The following is an 18,484-nucleotide window of genomic DNA, read 5'->3' on the forward strand; positions in this document are numbered from 1 at the left end:
CGTCGGTATGTGAGGAAAGTGTTCTTGTCAAAGCTTAGCCTCGAATGTCCACTCTTCTCAAAGCATTCCAGCTGGGGGATTCTGGGAGTGGGAGTCCTCCCTTCTTAAAGTGTACAAATTGGGGGATTCTGGGAGTGGGAGTCTTCCCCTCTTAAAAGGATGGGGACTGGGGGATTCTGGGAGTAGGAGTCCTCCCCTCTTACAGCGTGCAAATTGGGGGGTTCTGGGAGCAGGGTGGATTTGATTTAAATCGAATTGATTTAAATCACAATTTAAATCATGATTTAAATCCCTAGTAAAAAGGCTTGATTTAAATCAACTCGATTTAAATCATAATTTTTAAAGAGCAGCTGTCATCTCTGCTACTCCTTTGACCCACTGTTGACTCCCCGATAGTCCCAGTGTTGCAGAATATACAGCCTCCTGCTACATAACTCAGCTCCATTTCATGCCGTATAAACTAAATTATTTATGTATCTTACATAGGAAACTAGCTTACGATAGATTTTTACCCCAAAAGTCTTTTATTAAAATTAATTCGATAAAATTCAAAAAAATCCGATTTAAATAAGAAAAATCTGATTTTTTTTTATTTTTTTAAAAAAATCATTGATTTTTATCCACCCTGTCTGGGAGTGGAAACAACGTCCATACCTGCTCGGGTCTGCCTGTGTTTGGGGGTGGCGAAGCGATCCCACTGGGCCACGATAATGGCGGATATGCCCAGGACGCAGACGATGGACAGATAGATGAGCCGCGGCTGGGGCGAGCAGTAGAAGGAGTAGTAAAGCCACGGGACAAAACTTCCCATAATCAGCAGGGCGATTCCTGAGTAGTCCAACCTACGATGGAGATAACAGGCTCAGTGTTGTAAAAAAAAAATAAAAAAATTACAGGCCGTCCTCACCTTACGACCATTTGCTTAACGAACACGGGTGGTTACGACAGTACAGGGAATCCCAAACTTACAACAGTTCCTTTAGTGACCATTCAAAGGGGTTGGACTAGATGACCTACGAAGTCCCTTTTCCAATTTGCAGATTCACTTAACAACAAGGTTTCTAATGTATCAACAGCAGGGATTCCCTTAACAACTGCAGCAAGAAACGTCATAACACAGGACAAAACTCACTTAACAAATTTTGAATTATACTCATTTTTGGGGAGGCACCATTCTGGTTGTAAGTGGAGGACTCTGTATTTTTGGACCGGGATTCAGAGTGTTTATACATCTCTGGCCCAGGGTGTCATCTCGATTTACAACAGTTAGTTTAGTGACCGTTCGGTGTTACAGTGGCACTGAAAAGCATGAGTTATGACAGTTTTTCATACTTTTGACCATTTTTTAGAGTTATGAGCGATTTTCACACTTATGACCATGGTCATGTGAACGACATTCAGATGCCCGGCAATTGACTTATACTTATGACAGTTGCAGTTCCTGGAGTCACAGGATTCCCATTTGTGACCTTTTGACAGGCAATGGGGAAGCCTATTTCACTTAACAACCGTGTGACTAACTTATCAATGGCAGTGATTCACTTAATGACGGTGGCAGGAAAAGTCATAAAACAGTAAAATCCATTCAACCAATATCTCTCTTAGCAACAAAAATTTTGAGCTCAATTACGTTCGCAAGTCAAGGACCACCTGTACTTAAAAAAAAAAGAAAGGGACTTGCCACTGGTGCTCAAACTTATGACGGTCCTGTGATAAAATCTCCAGCGCTGGGCAACTGGGTCATATTTATGATGGTCACAACATCCCAGGGACCTGTGATTGCGGTTTTATGGCCTTCCCTGCCGGGTTCTGACCAGCTGAGTCTACAGGGTAAGCCAGATAAGCTTAATGATGAGGCAACTCACTTAACAACTTCACAGATTTGCTAAATAACCGAGGCCAAAAAAACACCCACCCATTTCCTAACTGCCTTGCTTAACAATGGAAATTCGCTCCCACTTCTGGTCATAAGTCAAGGACTGTCTGTATTAATCAGCCGGGTCCTTGTACTTACGACCATCACATCATCCCTATTTGGCTGCTTGGCAAGTGGCCCGTGTTTGCAGCCAGGCGTTGACTCAGGACCACAATCAAGCCCACGACTGACGTTGCTAAGCAAGACAGCTGTTGACTGAGCTTTGTTCCATTTTACGACATTTCTGCCCCACAGTTGTTAAGTGAACCACTGCCGTTGTTCAGTGGGTCACACGGTCATTAAGTGAATCTGGCTTCCCCGTTGACTCGGCTTGTCAGGAGGTCGCCAAAAGGGGATCACGTCAACCCCGCCAGTCATAAATATGAGTCGGTTGACAAGCATTCGAATTATGATCACATCACGGTCGTAAGTGTGAAAAACGGTCCTAAGTCTCTTTTTCCAGTGCCGTTGACCCCTGGGATGCTGTGACCATCTTAGGTACGAGTTCCTTGCCGAGCATCTGAATCTGGATGATGGGCGGACATTCATAAGTGTGAAACACAGTCCCGAGTCGCTTTTTTCTCCCCAAGTGATGTTGTAACTTGGAACGGTCACTAAGTGAACCATCATAAGTCGAGGACTACCTCCGAACACAAGAAGCGGACCTAGGGAAGCCCATCTGGGTGCACTCACTTGGAGAACGTCCGTGACACCTTCTCCGAATGACAGTAGACGGTGTGGAACAGCCAGGAGAAGCTGAGACATAGCACGGCGCCTAGGAAGAACATCCCGAAAACCACCTTCTCCTGCAGGGGCGCCAGGAAGTACATGTTGGGGCGCAGCATGGTCAGGACCCCGAGACACAGGAAGAGGACGAAGCCTGTTGGGGAAGAGGAAACAGGGAGGGCTAGGGAGAGGTGACTTTGGGCCAATCACCAGGAGGTGGCGAGTTCTAGTTCCGCCTTGGACATGACAGCCAGCTGGGTGACTTTGGGCCAGACCCCCACACCCTCTCTCTGCCCCACCTCATAGGGCCGTTGTTGTGGGGGAAAAAGAAGAGGAGGAAGGAGCATTAGGGATGTTCGCTGCCTTGAATCACTTACAAAATAATTAAGGGCGGATAAAACTCTAATGAAGAGACGTATGTGGTAGGACAAGCCCTTAGCCATGTCCTAAAACGAACGGTCATAAGTCGAGGACTGCTGACAAGGAGGAATAAGCCACTTGATGAAATAATCTCCACAACAATGCATGTGAAATCAAGGTGACTCCCTTCCGCCAGAAGCAGCTTAACACCGACGGACTCCGAAGCCAGTAATCCCTCCCTGCAGTGGGGTGCGGAGTCAGGCGCCCTGAGATCAGCCCAATGCTTTGATCCCCAAGCCTTTGCTTGGGGTGTGAGTGTGTTTGTTTAATGCGATTGCGAAAAAAAGGAAGATAAACACAACAGGACTCGATTAGGCACCTGTTGTTTGTTTTTTGCGTGAAATCCACACAACACGGCGCCCATTTAAAGACAGTCCTCGGTTTACGACTGTAACAGAACATGCCCATTGCGGTCGTAAAGGTGTGACAGTCGTAAAGCAGGCCGCCCACGCGACGGTGGTAAAGTAACTTGCCCCTGTGACTGACCCAATTTCACGATGTTGTTTGTGGTCGTTAAGGGAATGTCCCCCGTTGTTAAGGGAACCATCTGTTCTCTATATGTAGTCCTCAACTTATGACCACAATTGAACCCAACATTTCTGCTACTAAGTGAGACAGTTATTGAGTTTTACCACCTTTCTAGCCATGGTTGTTAAGTTAGTAACATGGTTGATAAGTGAACCTGGGTTGCCCAGTTGACGCTGCTCATAAGAACGTCACAAAAGGGGATCACGTAACCCTGAGCTACCGTCGTAATTATGAATTGGTTGCCAAGTATCTGAATGATGACCACATGACCGTGGAGATGCTGTGATGGTCGTAAGTGTGAAAAACGGTCGTAAGTTGCTATTTTCAGTGCCCTCGTAACTTTGGATGGTCGTAAACGAACTCTTGTAACTCAAGGATGATCCGTGTTCATTTAACGACCGTTTGAAGTTACAACGGCAGGGCAAAACATGATTGATGACCGGTCCTCCTCCTTGTACTTACGACTGTTGCAACATCCCCATGGTCATGTGGTCAAAATTCAGGGTCTATTTGCCACGGTTGCGGCCTCCCACTGTTACGTGATCGCCGTCTGCAACCTCCCAACAAGCAAAGTCAATGGGATGAGCAAGATTCACTTAGCGACCACAATTTGCTTAACTACGGTGGGAAAATTAAAAAAAAATCTCCATAATTGGGATGCAACTCCATCTAGATCAGGAAGGTTCTCTTTCTCATTTGTTTTTCGGGCTGGATTAAAATGCCTTAGCCAGGGCAAGATTTGAACTCGGGTCCCGGCCGGATTAAATTCCTTGATTTCGGATGGGCGAAGCAAAGGAAAACCACAGGGAGGAATTTAATTTTGGGTGGGAAGGGTGTGCTTTGCGGAAACGATGGCCAGTCTCACCGACCAGGTGGGTCCAGATGTTTCCGGTCTCGGTATGGATGCGAAAGATGCTTCTGAAACAGGCGCGGAACGATGGCATAGGCGGGCGGTGTCCGTGAAGCAGGTAATCGTTGTCCTTCAGCCAATCGGGCAGCACATCATAGGGGATGACTCGCCACCGGCCTTCCCAGACCTGTGACCGATAAAAATCTGGTTATTTTCACCGAGCACATTTGGCTCGGCCTTCCTCATAGGGGTGGCGTTGGTCCAGCTCCCTAGGAAAGGCTAAACAATGGGCCCTGAGCAGGGGTGGGTTCTAAATTTTTTTTACTACCGGTTCTGTGGCCGTGGCTTATTATGTGGGTGTGGCTTGGAGGTCATGTGACGAGGTGGGCATGACTAGCTGGTCAGTCATTTCTGGAAGGTCCTCACACTTACGACCAGTCTTCGCACTTACGACCTGACTCTGTTTGTTTTTAACACTGATCAGCTGTAGGGCGGCCCTTTGAAGTTTTTTTCCCCTCTAGTCATCAGCTGGGACTCAGGAGGCAGCAATAGATTGGGGGTGGGACCAAATAAAAGGTAAGAATAACGTGGGGGGGAGGGGAGGGGGGGGAGAACCGGTTTGGTGACGTCGTATCGTCACCGCTACCGGCTCGGCCGAACCGGACCGAACCGGGAGGAACCCACCACTGGCCCTGAGTCAGATTCCTCCCCCAAAACTCCCCTGAAAAACCTCTACCAAATTTGCCCCAAAGTGAGACAATCGTTCAAGAGGACGCAACAAAAAGATTATGGAGTCCTCAGTTTATGACCAAAATGGAGCCCAGGATTTACATTGCTAAGCCAGAAATGTGTGAGTTGTATGACATTCTTGCCACATTTCTTAAGTGAAGGAGTTAAATTAGTCACATGGTTGTTAAGTGAGTCGAGCTTAAATTAGAAAACCAAGTGCCATCGGTGTCAATCCGATGTGGTCAGATCCGGCCTGTGCCGCTGTCCTGGAAACTGTAAGGGACCGGACTGCGTTGGTTCGGCCTGGCCCACGCCATCCCGGTGTGCACATGTGTGTGTATAGGTGGCGTGCACAGGCGCTCACAGGCCCAACCCCCCCATCCTGGAGCACATACAGGAGGCGTTGGACCAGCGTCGCCTCAGCCGGGCCCACCCCATCCCAGCATGGATGCCACAAGGTTTCAGATCAGCATCTCTGGCCTTTCACACGTGTGTGTGTGTGTGTGAGTCGTCAAGCTGGCCACGCCCAGTTGGCCGTGAGTACCCTGGCCACGCCCCTCCCTCTGGCGGACAACCACAATGCTGATCCGGCCCTCAATGAAATTGAGTTTCACACCCTTGGTCTGTGGAAATCCTCATTATGGCCCCTTTGATGCCGCTCTGTGCTCCATTTTTTCCTCGCGAGAACATGACCCTCTCCTTCCGCCGAAAGAGGAACCGGGCTCCGTCTCAGACAACCGACGAATTACCTTGTAGACGAATTCTTCCATCTTCTCCATTGCATGGTGGGCTTGCAAGGGGAGAGTTAAGACCCTTACTTCCTCCTCCTCTTCCTCCTGAGTAGCCGGGCATGGCTGACACGGGCTCTACGGAGAGAGAAAAAAGAGACCGCGAAGGTGTGAATGTCTGACGAAAGGGGTCTCGGGACGATCTCTTGAAACCGGAGCTTTGCAAACTCAGCGGCCCCTCTGGGATGATTGGTTGAAAAAATGCTATGCAGGCAGTCATCGACTTGCTTAGTGACCGTTCAAAGATATCATTGGATTGATAAAAGCGACTTATGACCATTTTTCGCACTTACGACTTTTGCAGCGTCCCCAGGGTCAAAATTGTGAGGTTTGGCAACTGAGTCATAATTATGACGGTCGTAGTTTCCCGGGATCAGGCGATCCCCTTTTACGACCTTCTGACCAGCGAAGTCCATGAGGAAACCAGATTCACTTAACAACCACATGATTAATTTATGAGCTGATTCAATTAACACTAGGGCAAGAAAGATCGTAAAATGGGACAAAGTTTGTTTAACAAATGTTTTGCTTAGCCACAAAAATTTGGGGCTCAGTTGTGGTCCTTAAGCCAAGGACTAGATGCATGAATCCAGTTGTGACTTTAATTCTGGTTTTTGGGTGTGTGGCAGCTGGGCTCTGCGAAGTTTGTGCTTACTCAGAAATATTAATCTTTCTCTTTCTTTCTTTCTTTCTCTTTTTCTTTCTCTCCCTCCATTTCCTCTCCCTTGTACTGTTCCTTTTTTTTCTTCCTTTCATCCATCCATCCCTTTCTTCTTCCTTCTTTCTTTCCTCTCCACCCTTCCTTCCCTCTATCCTTCCTTCCGTCACTCTCCTTCCTTCTCTTCTTTCTTCCTTCCATCTATCCTTCCCTCACTCCCTTTCTCCTTCCTTCTCTTTCTCTCGTCTCTACCCTTTCTTCCCTCTTTCCTTCTCTTCATCTCCCTCTCTTTTCCTTTCCACCTTTCCTTCCCTTTTCTTCTTTCCTTTCCTTCCTTTCCCTTTCCTTTTGTCCAATTCCAATCTTCCTTCCTATTCCAATCCCTTCTCTCCCTTCCCTCCCCTTCCCTTGATTGCATGATGGTTCAACAAATGACTGAAGCTGTTAAGTGAATCGTGTGGCCATTAAATGAATCCAGCTTCTCCTCTTAACTTTGCTGAGTGAGAAGGTTGCAAATGGCAATCACGTGACCCTGGGATGGTATAAGCCACGTAAAAATGTGAGGGTGGCCAAGCACCGAAATCTTGATCACCTGACCCTAGAAAATGCTGTGGTCATAAGTCATAAATCACTTTTTTTTCACTGCTGTTGCTTTGTTTAACGACTGCCTTGTTCCCTCAACAACTGCAGCGATTCAAACAAGGCAAGGTAGTAGAACGAGGCGCCACCCAATGAATAACCATCTTTTTTAACGACAGAATGTGTGGTTCCAATGGAGGTCCTAAATCGAGGACCGGATCTACAGCCCAGGCGCTTTCTTCCTTCAGCAAAGAGGGAACAACTCACACTGGCAAACTGTGGCAGTGAGTCAAAATGTCAAAGAACATTTTTTTTTCCTTTTTAGGTTTTTTCCCCCCCCTCATTCCTGGCAAAACTGGATTTTTTTTAGGGCAGGAAAAGAAGTTTAAAATGCAAGCAGAGCAACTCGTAAAGCAAGCCAGGAATGGAGGCCAAAATCCCTGGATTTGCATTGGAAGACAATTTAATTTAATTCGTGTTTTTGGGGTTCCGCAACTGGGGTTTGCGAGATTTGTACTTGCTGAGAAATTCAGAAAAAGATGTTTAACACGGTCCGAAGTGCAAAAAGCAGATAAACACCCAAATGTCACACAAGGCCAGCTAAGAGAATTCACTGCTTTTAAACCTCAGTTAAATATGGATGGCCAGCTCTCCAAGTGATTAACAGAGCAAGATTCTGCATACACCAAAAAACCTCCCTCTCTTTTTCTCTCTCCCTCCCTCCCTCCCTATAATATCTATCATCTCCCTCTATCATCTCATCTTTCTCTATCATCTATCATCCATTATAATCTCTATCATCTAGCTCTCAACTCTCCCTATCATCTCTCTCCTCTCTATTTCTCTATCGCTAATCTATCTATCTATCCCTCCCTCTAATCCAGTGGTTCTCAACCTTCCTAATGCCGCGACCCTTTAATACAGTTCCTCATGTGGTGACCCCCAACCAGGGGTGGGTTCTAAATTTTTTTTACTATTGGTTCTGTGGGCGTGGCTTATTATGTGGGTGTGGCTTGGAGGTCATGTGACTGGGTGGGCGTGGCTAGCTGGTCATGTGACCGGGTTATGTGTATAGGGACTACTCAGAGGGCTGAAAAAAGTCATTTCTGACAGGTCCTCGGACTTTTGACTGGTCCTCACACTTATGACCATCCTCACATTTATGCCCGTGCACCATTCTTAACAACCATGTTACTCATTTCACAACTGCTTCTCTTCACTCTTATGGTGATAAGATAGGGCAAAAAACGTAAAATGTGAGAACAGTCGTAAATTCGAGGACTGGTCAAAAGGGCGAGGACCAGTCAAAAATAACTTTTTCAGCCCTCTGAGTAGTCCATGTGCACAAAAGGACTACCCAGAGGGCTGAAAAAAGTGATTTCTGACAGGTCCTCGCACTTTTGACCGGTCTTCGCACTTATGACTGATCATCATGCCCATTGTAGCATTCTTAACAACCGTGTCACTCATTTCACAACTGCTTCTCTTCACCATGGTGACAAGATAGGGCAAAAAAGTAAAATGTGAGGACAGTCGTAAGTTCGAGGACTGGTCAAAAGTGTGAGGACCAGACTTCCGGTTTGCTCTTCGTCGCTGCCAGACGGTCCCTCGGGACCGCCAGCCCCATCGCCTGTAAAGAGCCGCCTTTACAACGGAAAGGCGGCTTGAAAAACTCAATTTCCATGAGGAAATGCGAGGGTAGGTAGAGCTCTCTGCGAAGCCCCAAAAGTTTTTTTTTTTTTACTTTTGGGGACGAAGCAGATGAGGCTCCCTATTTCCCCCGCTGCCGCTCTGGGCTTTGGGAGACCTCTGCCTTTTTGCAGAGCTAGGCGACGAGAACAAGCCTATTAAAGAAAACTAACAGATCAATTAAAGAGGATGAGAGCTGGACCTGTGACCCTGAATCGCAAGTATTTTCATTTATTTTAAAAAAGTTACTGAAGAAGGAAAAAAGAATTTTTAAAATGGCGACTGCCGAGGCTTGAGAAGGGGCTGAAAGGGAAAGTCCTTCCGTCTCCTATTAAGTTACAAAGTAGCGGAATAAATACTCCTGGCTACAATTGAAGATAAAGCTCCACTTTTGTGTTTTCTCTTTCCTGGAGATTTGATATTGATCTTGTTTGGAAAGAAGCTTTTTTTCCCTTTCTTTGCTTTTCTTTTCTTTCTTAAAAGAGTTTGTCTGTGTGGAAATATGGCATTCAGACTTACAAACCCGGACAAACAAGCAGTGGGGGGGGGATTCCCCCATACACAAATTATATGAACAAGTTCTAAACCTACAGTCTCAGAAAACTGATTTTAATATAATTGAATTTCTCTTGGAGGAGATTGTAAGAAGGGATGAGATTGTGAATCAGAACTTTGAAAAATTTAAGCAGGAAATTAAAGAATTAGTGCAATTAAAGTTTGATACTTTGCAACGAAAGATTGCAAAAGTGACTAATGGTTTCTCAGAAACTATGATCAAGTTGGATACAAATATTAATTTATTAGAGTCTAAAATGGAGGAAATTGAGGATAATTTGGATAATAAAATACAAAAAATTGAAAATGATTTGATAAACACTCAAGACAATAGCTTAGAAGAAAAACCTAAAATGGAAGCTGATCAAGACTTGTAATGCAGAAAACATAAAACAACGATTGAAAAAGAAGTTTTAATGATGCAATATAATCTCACTGAATATGCGATTAGACTGAGACGATTACAGGAAAATAACAGAGATGACTTAAGGAAAATATCTTCTGAAATTCTGGCTGGGATCTTAAAGGTTCACCCTGAGGAAGTATTTTGTAGGATCGACAGAGTTTATAGAATAAATTCCTGGATTGCAAAGCAAAGGCAACTGCATAGAGATGTGATTTATTTTACAGATAAAGAAATAAGAAATAATATTGTGCAAAAATCTTTTAATTCTACTTTGCAATTGTTTGGAAGAAAGATTTGGATATACAAAGAGCTACCGCCTAAGATGTTATTGGAAAGAAAGAAATTTGGTTTTCTGGTGACTGAGCTTAAAAAACGAAATATTTTATTCAGGTGGGATGCTCCAGTTGGTATAATATTGAGATATCAAGGAAAAAGATACCAATTAAATACTGTTGAAAAAGCGGAAGAATTTCATCAAAAATTTTTGAAAATGAACTCAACATCTTTATGCACAACACAAGATAAGCAGAAGGAGTTGGAAATAAAGAAAAAATATCGAGTTACAGAGGCCTCTGTAGATGAATCGCCTTTGGATTCTTTAGACACCTCAGCTGGATTATCTATAAATAAGAGAGAAGTGGCATCGGATTCTAACGTGATGATTCATCAAGTCACAGACAAGCATGGAAATCAATTAGTTGATACACAACTTATAGAAAAGAAATATGAGTCACAAAAGCAAAACCAACAAGATCAAGTTATAAATCAGAATGAAAACCGATCAGACGACATACAATTTGTAGAAAGGAGATTAGGATGGAGATCAAACCCACAAAAAGTCAAGAAAAAAAGAAATAGATCTCGCAAAAACAAAAATTCCTAAAATAGGCAACAGTGAAGCCAGTTATTTAAAAAATGACTGAATACATGAAAAAATAGGGGAGGCGAAGTATTGGTTAATATTATCCTGAGGAGAGTGACAGACCTCTGCAATGCTGTAATCTTGGGATGTGAAAAGGGCCTTAAATTGTTGGACTGGAATTATCTATTTTGGACTTTTTTTATGATAAATATATCATGTTTATGCTGAGCTACATGGCAAGAGAGCTATGCTGGGGCATGCAAAAGATCTGGTTGTTACCCCATTATGATGGTGGGAATCAATAATCCTGAAGAAATCCACTATTTCAGATATTATATGGAATACAATTATAATGTCACTCGGGTGGTTGTTTTCTTTTTTTATATACATGAAGATATTTATTATTGATGGGGGCAGATGATAACTGAGGATTTTGAACATTCTGTTGCAATCAGGATGTTATGTTACCCTAATATGGGTGATGGAGTTAACAATCCAGTGGAAAGACATCAAAGAAGACATTATATGGATTATAAATTTAAAGTCATTGATTTTATTTATATAAGGGAATATTTTTTTTTTAGTAGGGTGGGCAGAAGAATAAAGATATTAAGAATTGTTATGCATGGCAATTTTGTAGGAATGTGGGTGGATACAGGCTAGTTTAATGATTGTTTAGTTTAAGAACAGGGATGTTTAAGAGATATATTTACGGGAGTGGAGGAAATGGACAGAGTTGAATAAATGTTAAATTAGGATTTATTATATAGTCTTATAGGGGAAGGCTGCTTTGGAATGTTATATTAATATATACAAAAGAGTAAATGTTACAAAAGAGTAAATGTTAAATTAGGATTTATTATATAGTTTTAAGGTGGAAGGTTGTTTTGAAATGTTATATTAATATGTAGATATATGTAGGGAGGAAAAAGGGCAGATTATTACTAAATTGGGAGTCATAACAATATTACTGTGCTAAATCAGAAGTTATTATACAATGTTATAGTAGAATGTTATTCTGAAATGTATGGTAAAAGGGGGAAGTAATAATATTAATAATATTATTAGAAAGTAAGGGTCAGTATTTGGAGGATGGAGTAAGGGGGTGGTAAAATATTATATAATCTATTATGAATTAGGTTTTTATTTTGAAGAAGTCACGGGGGGACGGGTGGTGAGGGGGGGTTAGGGAGGAGGGGGGGATAAAAAAGGGGGAAAATTTGTATTTGAAAACTTTTTCAATTAAAAAAAAAAAAGTGTGAGGACCAGTCAAAAATAACTTTTTCAGCGCTCTGAGTAGTCCATATGCATAAAAGGATACAGCAATAGAGAGGGATTAAGGAAGGGAAGGGAAATTAGAGTAGGAGTGAGGGTAAGAGAGGGAGGAAGAGAGGAGGAGAAGGAGAAAGGAAGAGGAAGTAGGAAGGAGAAGAAGGAGGGGAAGAGAAAGTAAGAAGGAAAGAAAAGAGTGAGGTGGTAGGTTTGAGGAGAAAGATTGCTGTACAATAAAAAAGATGAAAGGGAAGAAAACCAACCCCAAATAAATATAAAGATATTAAGATAAAGAATGAATTGTTAAACTTTAAAGAATAAAAGAGAACAAATATGAATAAATAGCAATAATTAGAAACACACATGCAAACATACAATGTATTTTCTTTGAACAGAGTATTTGGCCGGTTCACAAATTTAACCAGTATTTAGTCATTTCAATTAAATTTACAATTTCTATATTTCCTTTTTGCCATATTTATTCCTCATCTATTTTTGTAAAAAACCAATATTACCCTTCATCCTCATCTCTAATCTTAATCAAATTCAATTTTTCCCTTCTATTCTATATTATACCCCTTCCCATTGTCATCTATTTTTATATCCATCCTCACATTGGTTAATTATGTAATTATGTAATACAGTTGTTTAATACAAATTCAACATTTTAATATAAATCAATTAGTTATATAACTATCTTTTTTGTATATCAATCAATACAAACATGAATATTCCAATTATTTCCATGCAATCCAATTTCTTACAAATCAATTAATTATATTTACCAATAATAATAAACCAAATAATTTCCTCCATATATTCCTCCAAACCACAACTTAACCATTTCTGCTTTCAACACAATATACAATTAATAGTATCTCAATGATTACAATTCCCTAGTTAAATAGAGCTTTTTTTCTTTTGTGTTTTAAAATCTTGAACCTCCTCTTTTGCCCTAAATTTCCCATTGTTTGCAGTTTTGCACCTACCTTTTTTGGTGAGGAAAAAGAAAAAGAAATCTCTCTCTGCCTCATTTTGTCACGTTGCAGCCTGTTTTACTTTCAGTTTCATTTTTCAGCATAGCTAGGGGAAAAAAAAATCTGCTCCTCTCTTTGCAGCTAGCAACTGAGCCCTTCGCAAAACAGCTGAGAGTCCGGAGGCTGATCAAATCAATTTATGGTAATTAACCTATGCTGAAGCTGAAAGGGGCTGGTTTTTTTCTATTTTTGCAGGCACCATTTGTTTTCTTTTAACACTGATCAGCTGTAGGGCAGCCCTTTGAAGCCCAGCAGCAAGAATTTAAACGGTTTGTTTCCCTCTAGCCATCAACTGGGACTCAGGAGGCAGCAATAGATTGGGAGTGGGCGGGGTAAACGACCGGTGACCGGCGATCCAACAGAGGCAGAGGGTGAGGGTGAGTGAAGGCGTGGGGGGGGGCAGAGAGGGCTTTGGCGACCCCTGTGAAATGGCAATTCGACCCCCAAAGGGGTCGCGACCCCCAGGTTGAGAACCGCTGCTCTAATCTATATTCACCCACCCACCCTTCTCTCTTCCTGTTTGTCTCTCTCCCCTCCATCCCTCTATCCTATATCCATCTCTTCCCTGTCTTTCTCTCTCTGTCTTTGTCTATTATCTCATCTCTCTCTTATTTCTTATCTGTATCATCTATCTCTCTCCCTCCATCTACCTATCTATAATCTATCATTTCATCTCTCTCATCTCTCCGCATCATCTCTATCACCTCTCTTTTTCTCTGTCTCTCTGTCATCTCATCTCTCATCTATTATATCTATCTATCTTTCTATCCTGTTTCCCCCCAAAATAAGACATCCCCTGATAATAAGACCAATCGGGCTTTTGAGCACATGGTAATAAGGCCCATAACTTATTTCAGGGTTCAAAAAAATATAAGACAGGGTCTTATTTCAGGGGAAACATGGTTGTCTGTCTGTCTGTCTGTCTGTCTGTCTGTCTGTCTGTCTGTCTGTCTGTCTGTCTGTCTATCTATCTATCTATCTCTATTATCTCTCTCTCACTCCCCGTCTTTCTCTCTGCCTGCCTATCTATCATCTCTCATCTCATCTCATCTCATCTCTCTCATCATCTGTATCTTCTATTTCTCATCTATTTCTCATCTATTTATTATCATCTCTCTCTTTCTCTCTCTCACACACACATAGAGGCACACATATCTCTATCTCTCTCCCTCCCTCCCTCTCTTCTATCTATCTGCAAATGCTCCTTTGTGAATTTCTTAGGATGTTTGCGGGCTCCAGTTGTCAGCAGGAGACTTTGCCAAATCAGTTGTTTCAAGCTAGAACGCCAAGGTTTAATTTTAATTTTTAACTGTTTTTAATTTTCAGGGGGTTCTTTTTAAACACTTTTGTTCTGTATATCTTTAGTTCCAGGGCCGAAGGAGGGGAAATTTCTTTCTTTTTCTTTCTTTCTTTCTCTTTCCTTGTTCCTTCCTTCCTTCCTTCCCTTCCTGCTTTGTCTCCTTCTCCCTCTCTTCTTTTTCCTTGCTCTCTTCCTACCTTCTTTTTCGTTCCTATTTTTTTCCTTCCCTCTTCTTCCCTCTCTATCCTTCCTTCCCTTATTCATGTTTCCTTTCCTCTTCCCTTCCCTTCTTTTTTATTCCTTTCCGTATTTTCTTTTTCCTTCTCTTTTTTCTTTCCTCTAAATTTATAAATCTAAATTTTAAACCAATACCCCAAATAAATGTCATCACTCAACATTCTTTAGGCTGAACTGGTGATTATCCCCCTCCCCCCCCGATGACAAATCCCAAGGCAGCCTTTCACCCCAAACGCAGTGGGCCTCCTTCCCTCCTTCAGTCTCTTCCATTGGGCTGGCTGCAAAGGAGCTTCAATCAATTCATACTTTAATGGCTTGATTTTCCCACCTCCATGTTGTGGAAATCCATACTTACATTGGCTGAATGGGATGTTCCCGGATTGGTTTTCTCCTCTAAAAGGGGTCCGAGCTCGGCCAGCTCCACGTCTTCCCGGTCTCGGTCATTGGCAACGGGTGCATTTCCGGGACTGGTGGCCGATCCTTTGCGAGATGCCATCGAGTCACCATGCAGGCACCAGGCCGGCGCGGGTGCAAAAGCTAAGAAGCTTGAGGGGGAGGGGGCTCTCCAAGCACCCCAATTCTCCCTATAAAAAATAAAAATAAAAAAAAGCAAATTATTTTCAAGATCAGTCTCACTCCGCTGCAGAAACAGTTTGGCTATTTTCTGGAAAGACAGCTAGTCCTCGACTTATGATGATTTGTTTAGCGACTATTTGAAGATAGAAACAAACAAAAAAGAGCAATTTTTCACACCTAAAAGGCCGTTGTGACTTCCCCATGGTCACGTGATAAGAGTTCTGGCTCGTATTTATGATGGCCGCAGGGGTCCCCGGGGTCAGGCGATCCCCTTTTGCAACCTCCTGACCAGCAGGAAGACTGATTCACTTAACGACTGTGTCACTAACGGCAGGGATTCACGGAGCAACTGCGGTAAGGAAGGTCATAAAAAGGAGCCAAAGCTTTGCAACAGTCCAGCTTAGCAATGGAAATTTTGGGGTTGACTGTGGTCCTAAGTCGAGGACTAGCTGTTTATATATTATGAGAACCTGTCATTTCAGATCCATCATGGCAGCGCCTGTTAGTGGGCATCCACTCATCTGCTGCCTGCTACGTCCCCCCCTTGTTGTGTCCCTGCCACATCGCCAGCCGTCCCATTAAAGGGAATGGAACTGTCATTGAGTCAACAGCGGGTCAGAAGATCTGAGAATGGATGGAAAGTTACCCTTTTATAAAATGTACCAGAAAAATGACAAAAATACTTTAAGTCAATAACTCTTATTGCAAGCCTCAGTAGCAAGGCCAAATGAAAACCACAGAGATGATCACTGTGGGTCAGCCTGATCTGAATGTTCCGGACAAATGGCAAAAGACAAGATAAGAGAGACCCTGTAGTAACAAGGCAGGGGTAATCACCTTTGTCACAAACACAGAATTTGTAAGGGATCTTAGTATGTTGTGTGGAAATGTATAAACGCATGGTGTGAAACTTGAAAACTGCGCTTCACGATCCCAATCCACATTGGGGAGGGACGTGGAGGCCTGCCTTTGCAAACCCAATTCAATAAACCTTCTTTCTTTGTACATCAGAGTTGTCTGTCGAATCAGTGAGTACAAACTCTGGATGTTTTAAAATCTCACAAGGAGGAGCTGCTATGGGACAGAGATGACAGTTGCTCTTTAAAAATTATGGTTTCAATCAAGCTGATTTAAATGAAGCCTTAGTGATTTAAGTTGATTTTATTTAAATCAAAACCACCCTGATTGAGGATAATGGTAAAAAGGGTTCTGGGAGTCAAAGTTCTCACCTCTTAAAGCATGCCTATTATCTATCTATCTATGTATGTATGTATGTATGTATGTATGTATGTATGTATGCACACACACATACATATGTATACAAAATATATATTTGGTATACAGGTGAAACTCGAAAAATTAGAATATCGTACAAAAGGTCATTTATTTCGGTAATGCAACTTAAAAGGTGAAACTAATATATGAGATAGACTCATTACATGCAAAGCGAGATAGTTCAAGCCTTGATTTGTCATAATTTTGATGATTATGGCTTACAGCTCATGAAAACCCCAAATTCACAATCTCAGAAAATTAGATTACATGAAATCAATAAAACAAGGATTGTACATAGAACAATATTGGACCTCTGAAAAGCATGCATATGTACTCAGTACTTGGTTTGGGCCCCTTTTGCATCAATTACTGCCTCAATGCAGCGTGGCATGGATGCTATCAGCCTGTGGCACTGCTGAGGTGTTATGGAAGACCAGGATGCTTCAATAGCAGCCTTCAGCTCTTCTGCATTGTTCGATCTCATGTCTCTCATCTTTCTCTTGGCAATGCCCCCTAGTTTCTCTATGGGGTTCAGGTCAGGAGAATTTGCTGGCCAATCAAGCACAGTAATCATGATCATTGAACCAGGTTTTGGTACTTTTGGCAGTATGGGCAGGTGTCAAGTCCTGCTGAAAAATGAAGTCAGCATCTCCATAAAGCTCGTCTGCGGAAGGAAGCATGAAGTGCTCCAAAATCTCCTGGTAGACGGCTGCATTGACCCTGGACTTAATGAAGCACAGTGGACCAACACCAGCAGATGACATGGCTCCCCAAATCAACACAGACTGTGGAAACTTCACACTGGACTTCAAGCCTCTTGCAGTGTGTGCCTCTCCATTCTTCCTCCAAGCTCTGGGTCCTTGGTTTCCAAATGAGATGCAAAAGTTGCTCTCCTCAGAAAAGAGGACTTTGGACCACTGAGCAACAGACCAGTTCTTTTTGTCTTTAGCCCAGGCAAGACGCTTCTGACGTTTGTTGTTCAGGAGTGGCTTGACAAGAGGAATACGACATTTGAAGCCCATCTCCAGGATCCGTCTGTGTGTGGTGGCTCTTGATGTACTGACTCCAGCCTCATTCCACTCCTTGTGACACCCCAACACTTTTGAATGGCCTTTTCCTGACAATCCTCTCCAGGCTGCAGTCATCCCTGCTGCTTGTGCACCTTTTTCTTCCACACTTTTCCCTTCCTCATAACTTTCTATTAATGTGCTTTGATACAGCACTTTGGGAACATCCAACTTCTTTTGCAATTACCTTTTGAGGCTTTCCCTCCTTATGGAGGGTGTCAATGATGGTTTTCTGCACAACTGTCAGGTCAGCAGTCTTTCCCATGATTGTGACTCCTACTGAACCAGACTGAGAGACCATTTAAAGGCTCAGGAACCCTTTGCAGGTGTTATGGCTTAATTAGCTGATTAGAGTGGGACACTTTGAGCCTAGAATATGGAACCTTTTCACAATATTCTAATTTTCTGAGATTGTGAATTTGGGGTTTTCATGAGCTGTAAGCCATAATCATCAAAAGTATGACAAATCAAGGCTTGAACTATCTCGCTTTGCATGTAATGAGCCTATTTCATATATTAGTTTCACTTTTTAAGTTGCATTACAGAAATAAATGAACTTTTGCACAATATTCTAATTTTTTGAGTTTCACCTGTATTATATAACTTTTTACATTATCCTATTATACACACACAAAATATATATTATATATATATTATATTTTGTATTTTTATATTTTATATATTTTTGTCTTAATATCATATATATATCAGTCATTCAAGCCCTCGTCATTTCCCGACTTGACTACTGCAATGCTCTCTACATGGGGCTCCCCTTGAAGTGCACCCAGAAGCTCCAACTGGTCCAGAATGCAGTCGCGCGAGTAATTATGGGAGCAACATGGCGCTCACATGTAACACCTCTTCTATGCGAGCTGCACTTCCGGTGGCCTTCTGAGTGCGCTTCAAGGTGTTGGTTCTTACCTTTAAAGTGCTCCATGGCTTAGGACCTGAGTACTTACGAGACCACCTGCTGCAACCGATAACCTCCCACCAACCAATACGCTCTCACAGAGTA

At 42.6% G+C, this 18,484-nt stretch overlaps 1 protein-coding gene across 4 annotated transcripts in view; it reads right to left on the reverse strand.

The window, feature by feature from the left end:
- The window catches only part of LOC117673249 (adiponectin receptor protein 1), a 41,743-nt gene that overhangs the window by 16,323 nt on the left and 6,936 nt on the right, over positions 1 to 18,484 (reverse strand). For all 4 annotated transcript variants that reach the window (XM_087894273.1, XM_087894275.1, XM_087894274.1 and 1 more), the window contains exons 2-6: positions 14,907 to 15,135; positions 5,918 to 6,034; positions 4,455 to 4,626; positions 2,609 to 2,795; positions 655 to 842 (exon numbers count right to left, since the gene is read on the reverse strand). In XM_087894273.1, the coding sequence (XP_087750399.1) occupies positions 655 to 842; positions 2,609 to 2,795; positions 4,455 to 4,626; positions 5,918 to 6,034; positions 14,907 to 15,047 (805 nt within the window). In that variant the 5' untranslated portion in view covers positions 15,048 to 15,135. The remainder of the gene's footprint in view (positions 1 to 654; positions 843 to 2,608; positions 2,796 to 4,454; positions 4,627 to 5,917; positions 6,035 to 14,906; positions 15,136 to 18,484) is intronic.

Source organism: Pantherophis guttatus, chromosome 4 (assembly GCF_059756535.1).
Source record: "Pantherophis guttatus breed Tessera chromosome 4, ASM5975653v1, whole genome shotgun sequence".
Taxonomy (NCBI): domain Eukaryota; kingdom Metazoa; phylum Chordata; class Lepidosauria; order Squamata; family Colubridae; genus Pantherophis; species Pantherophis guttatus.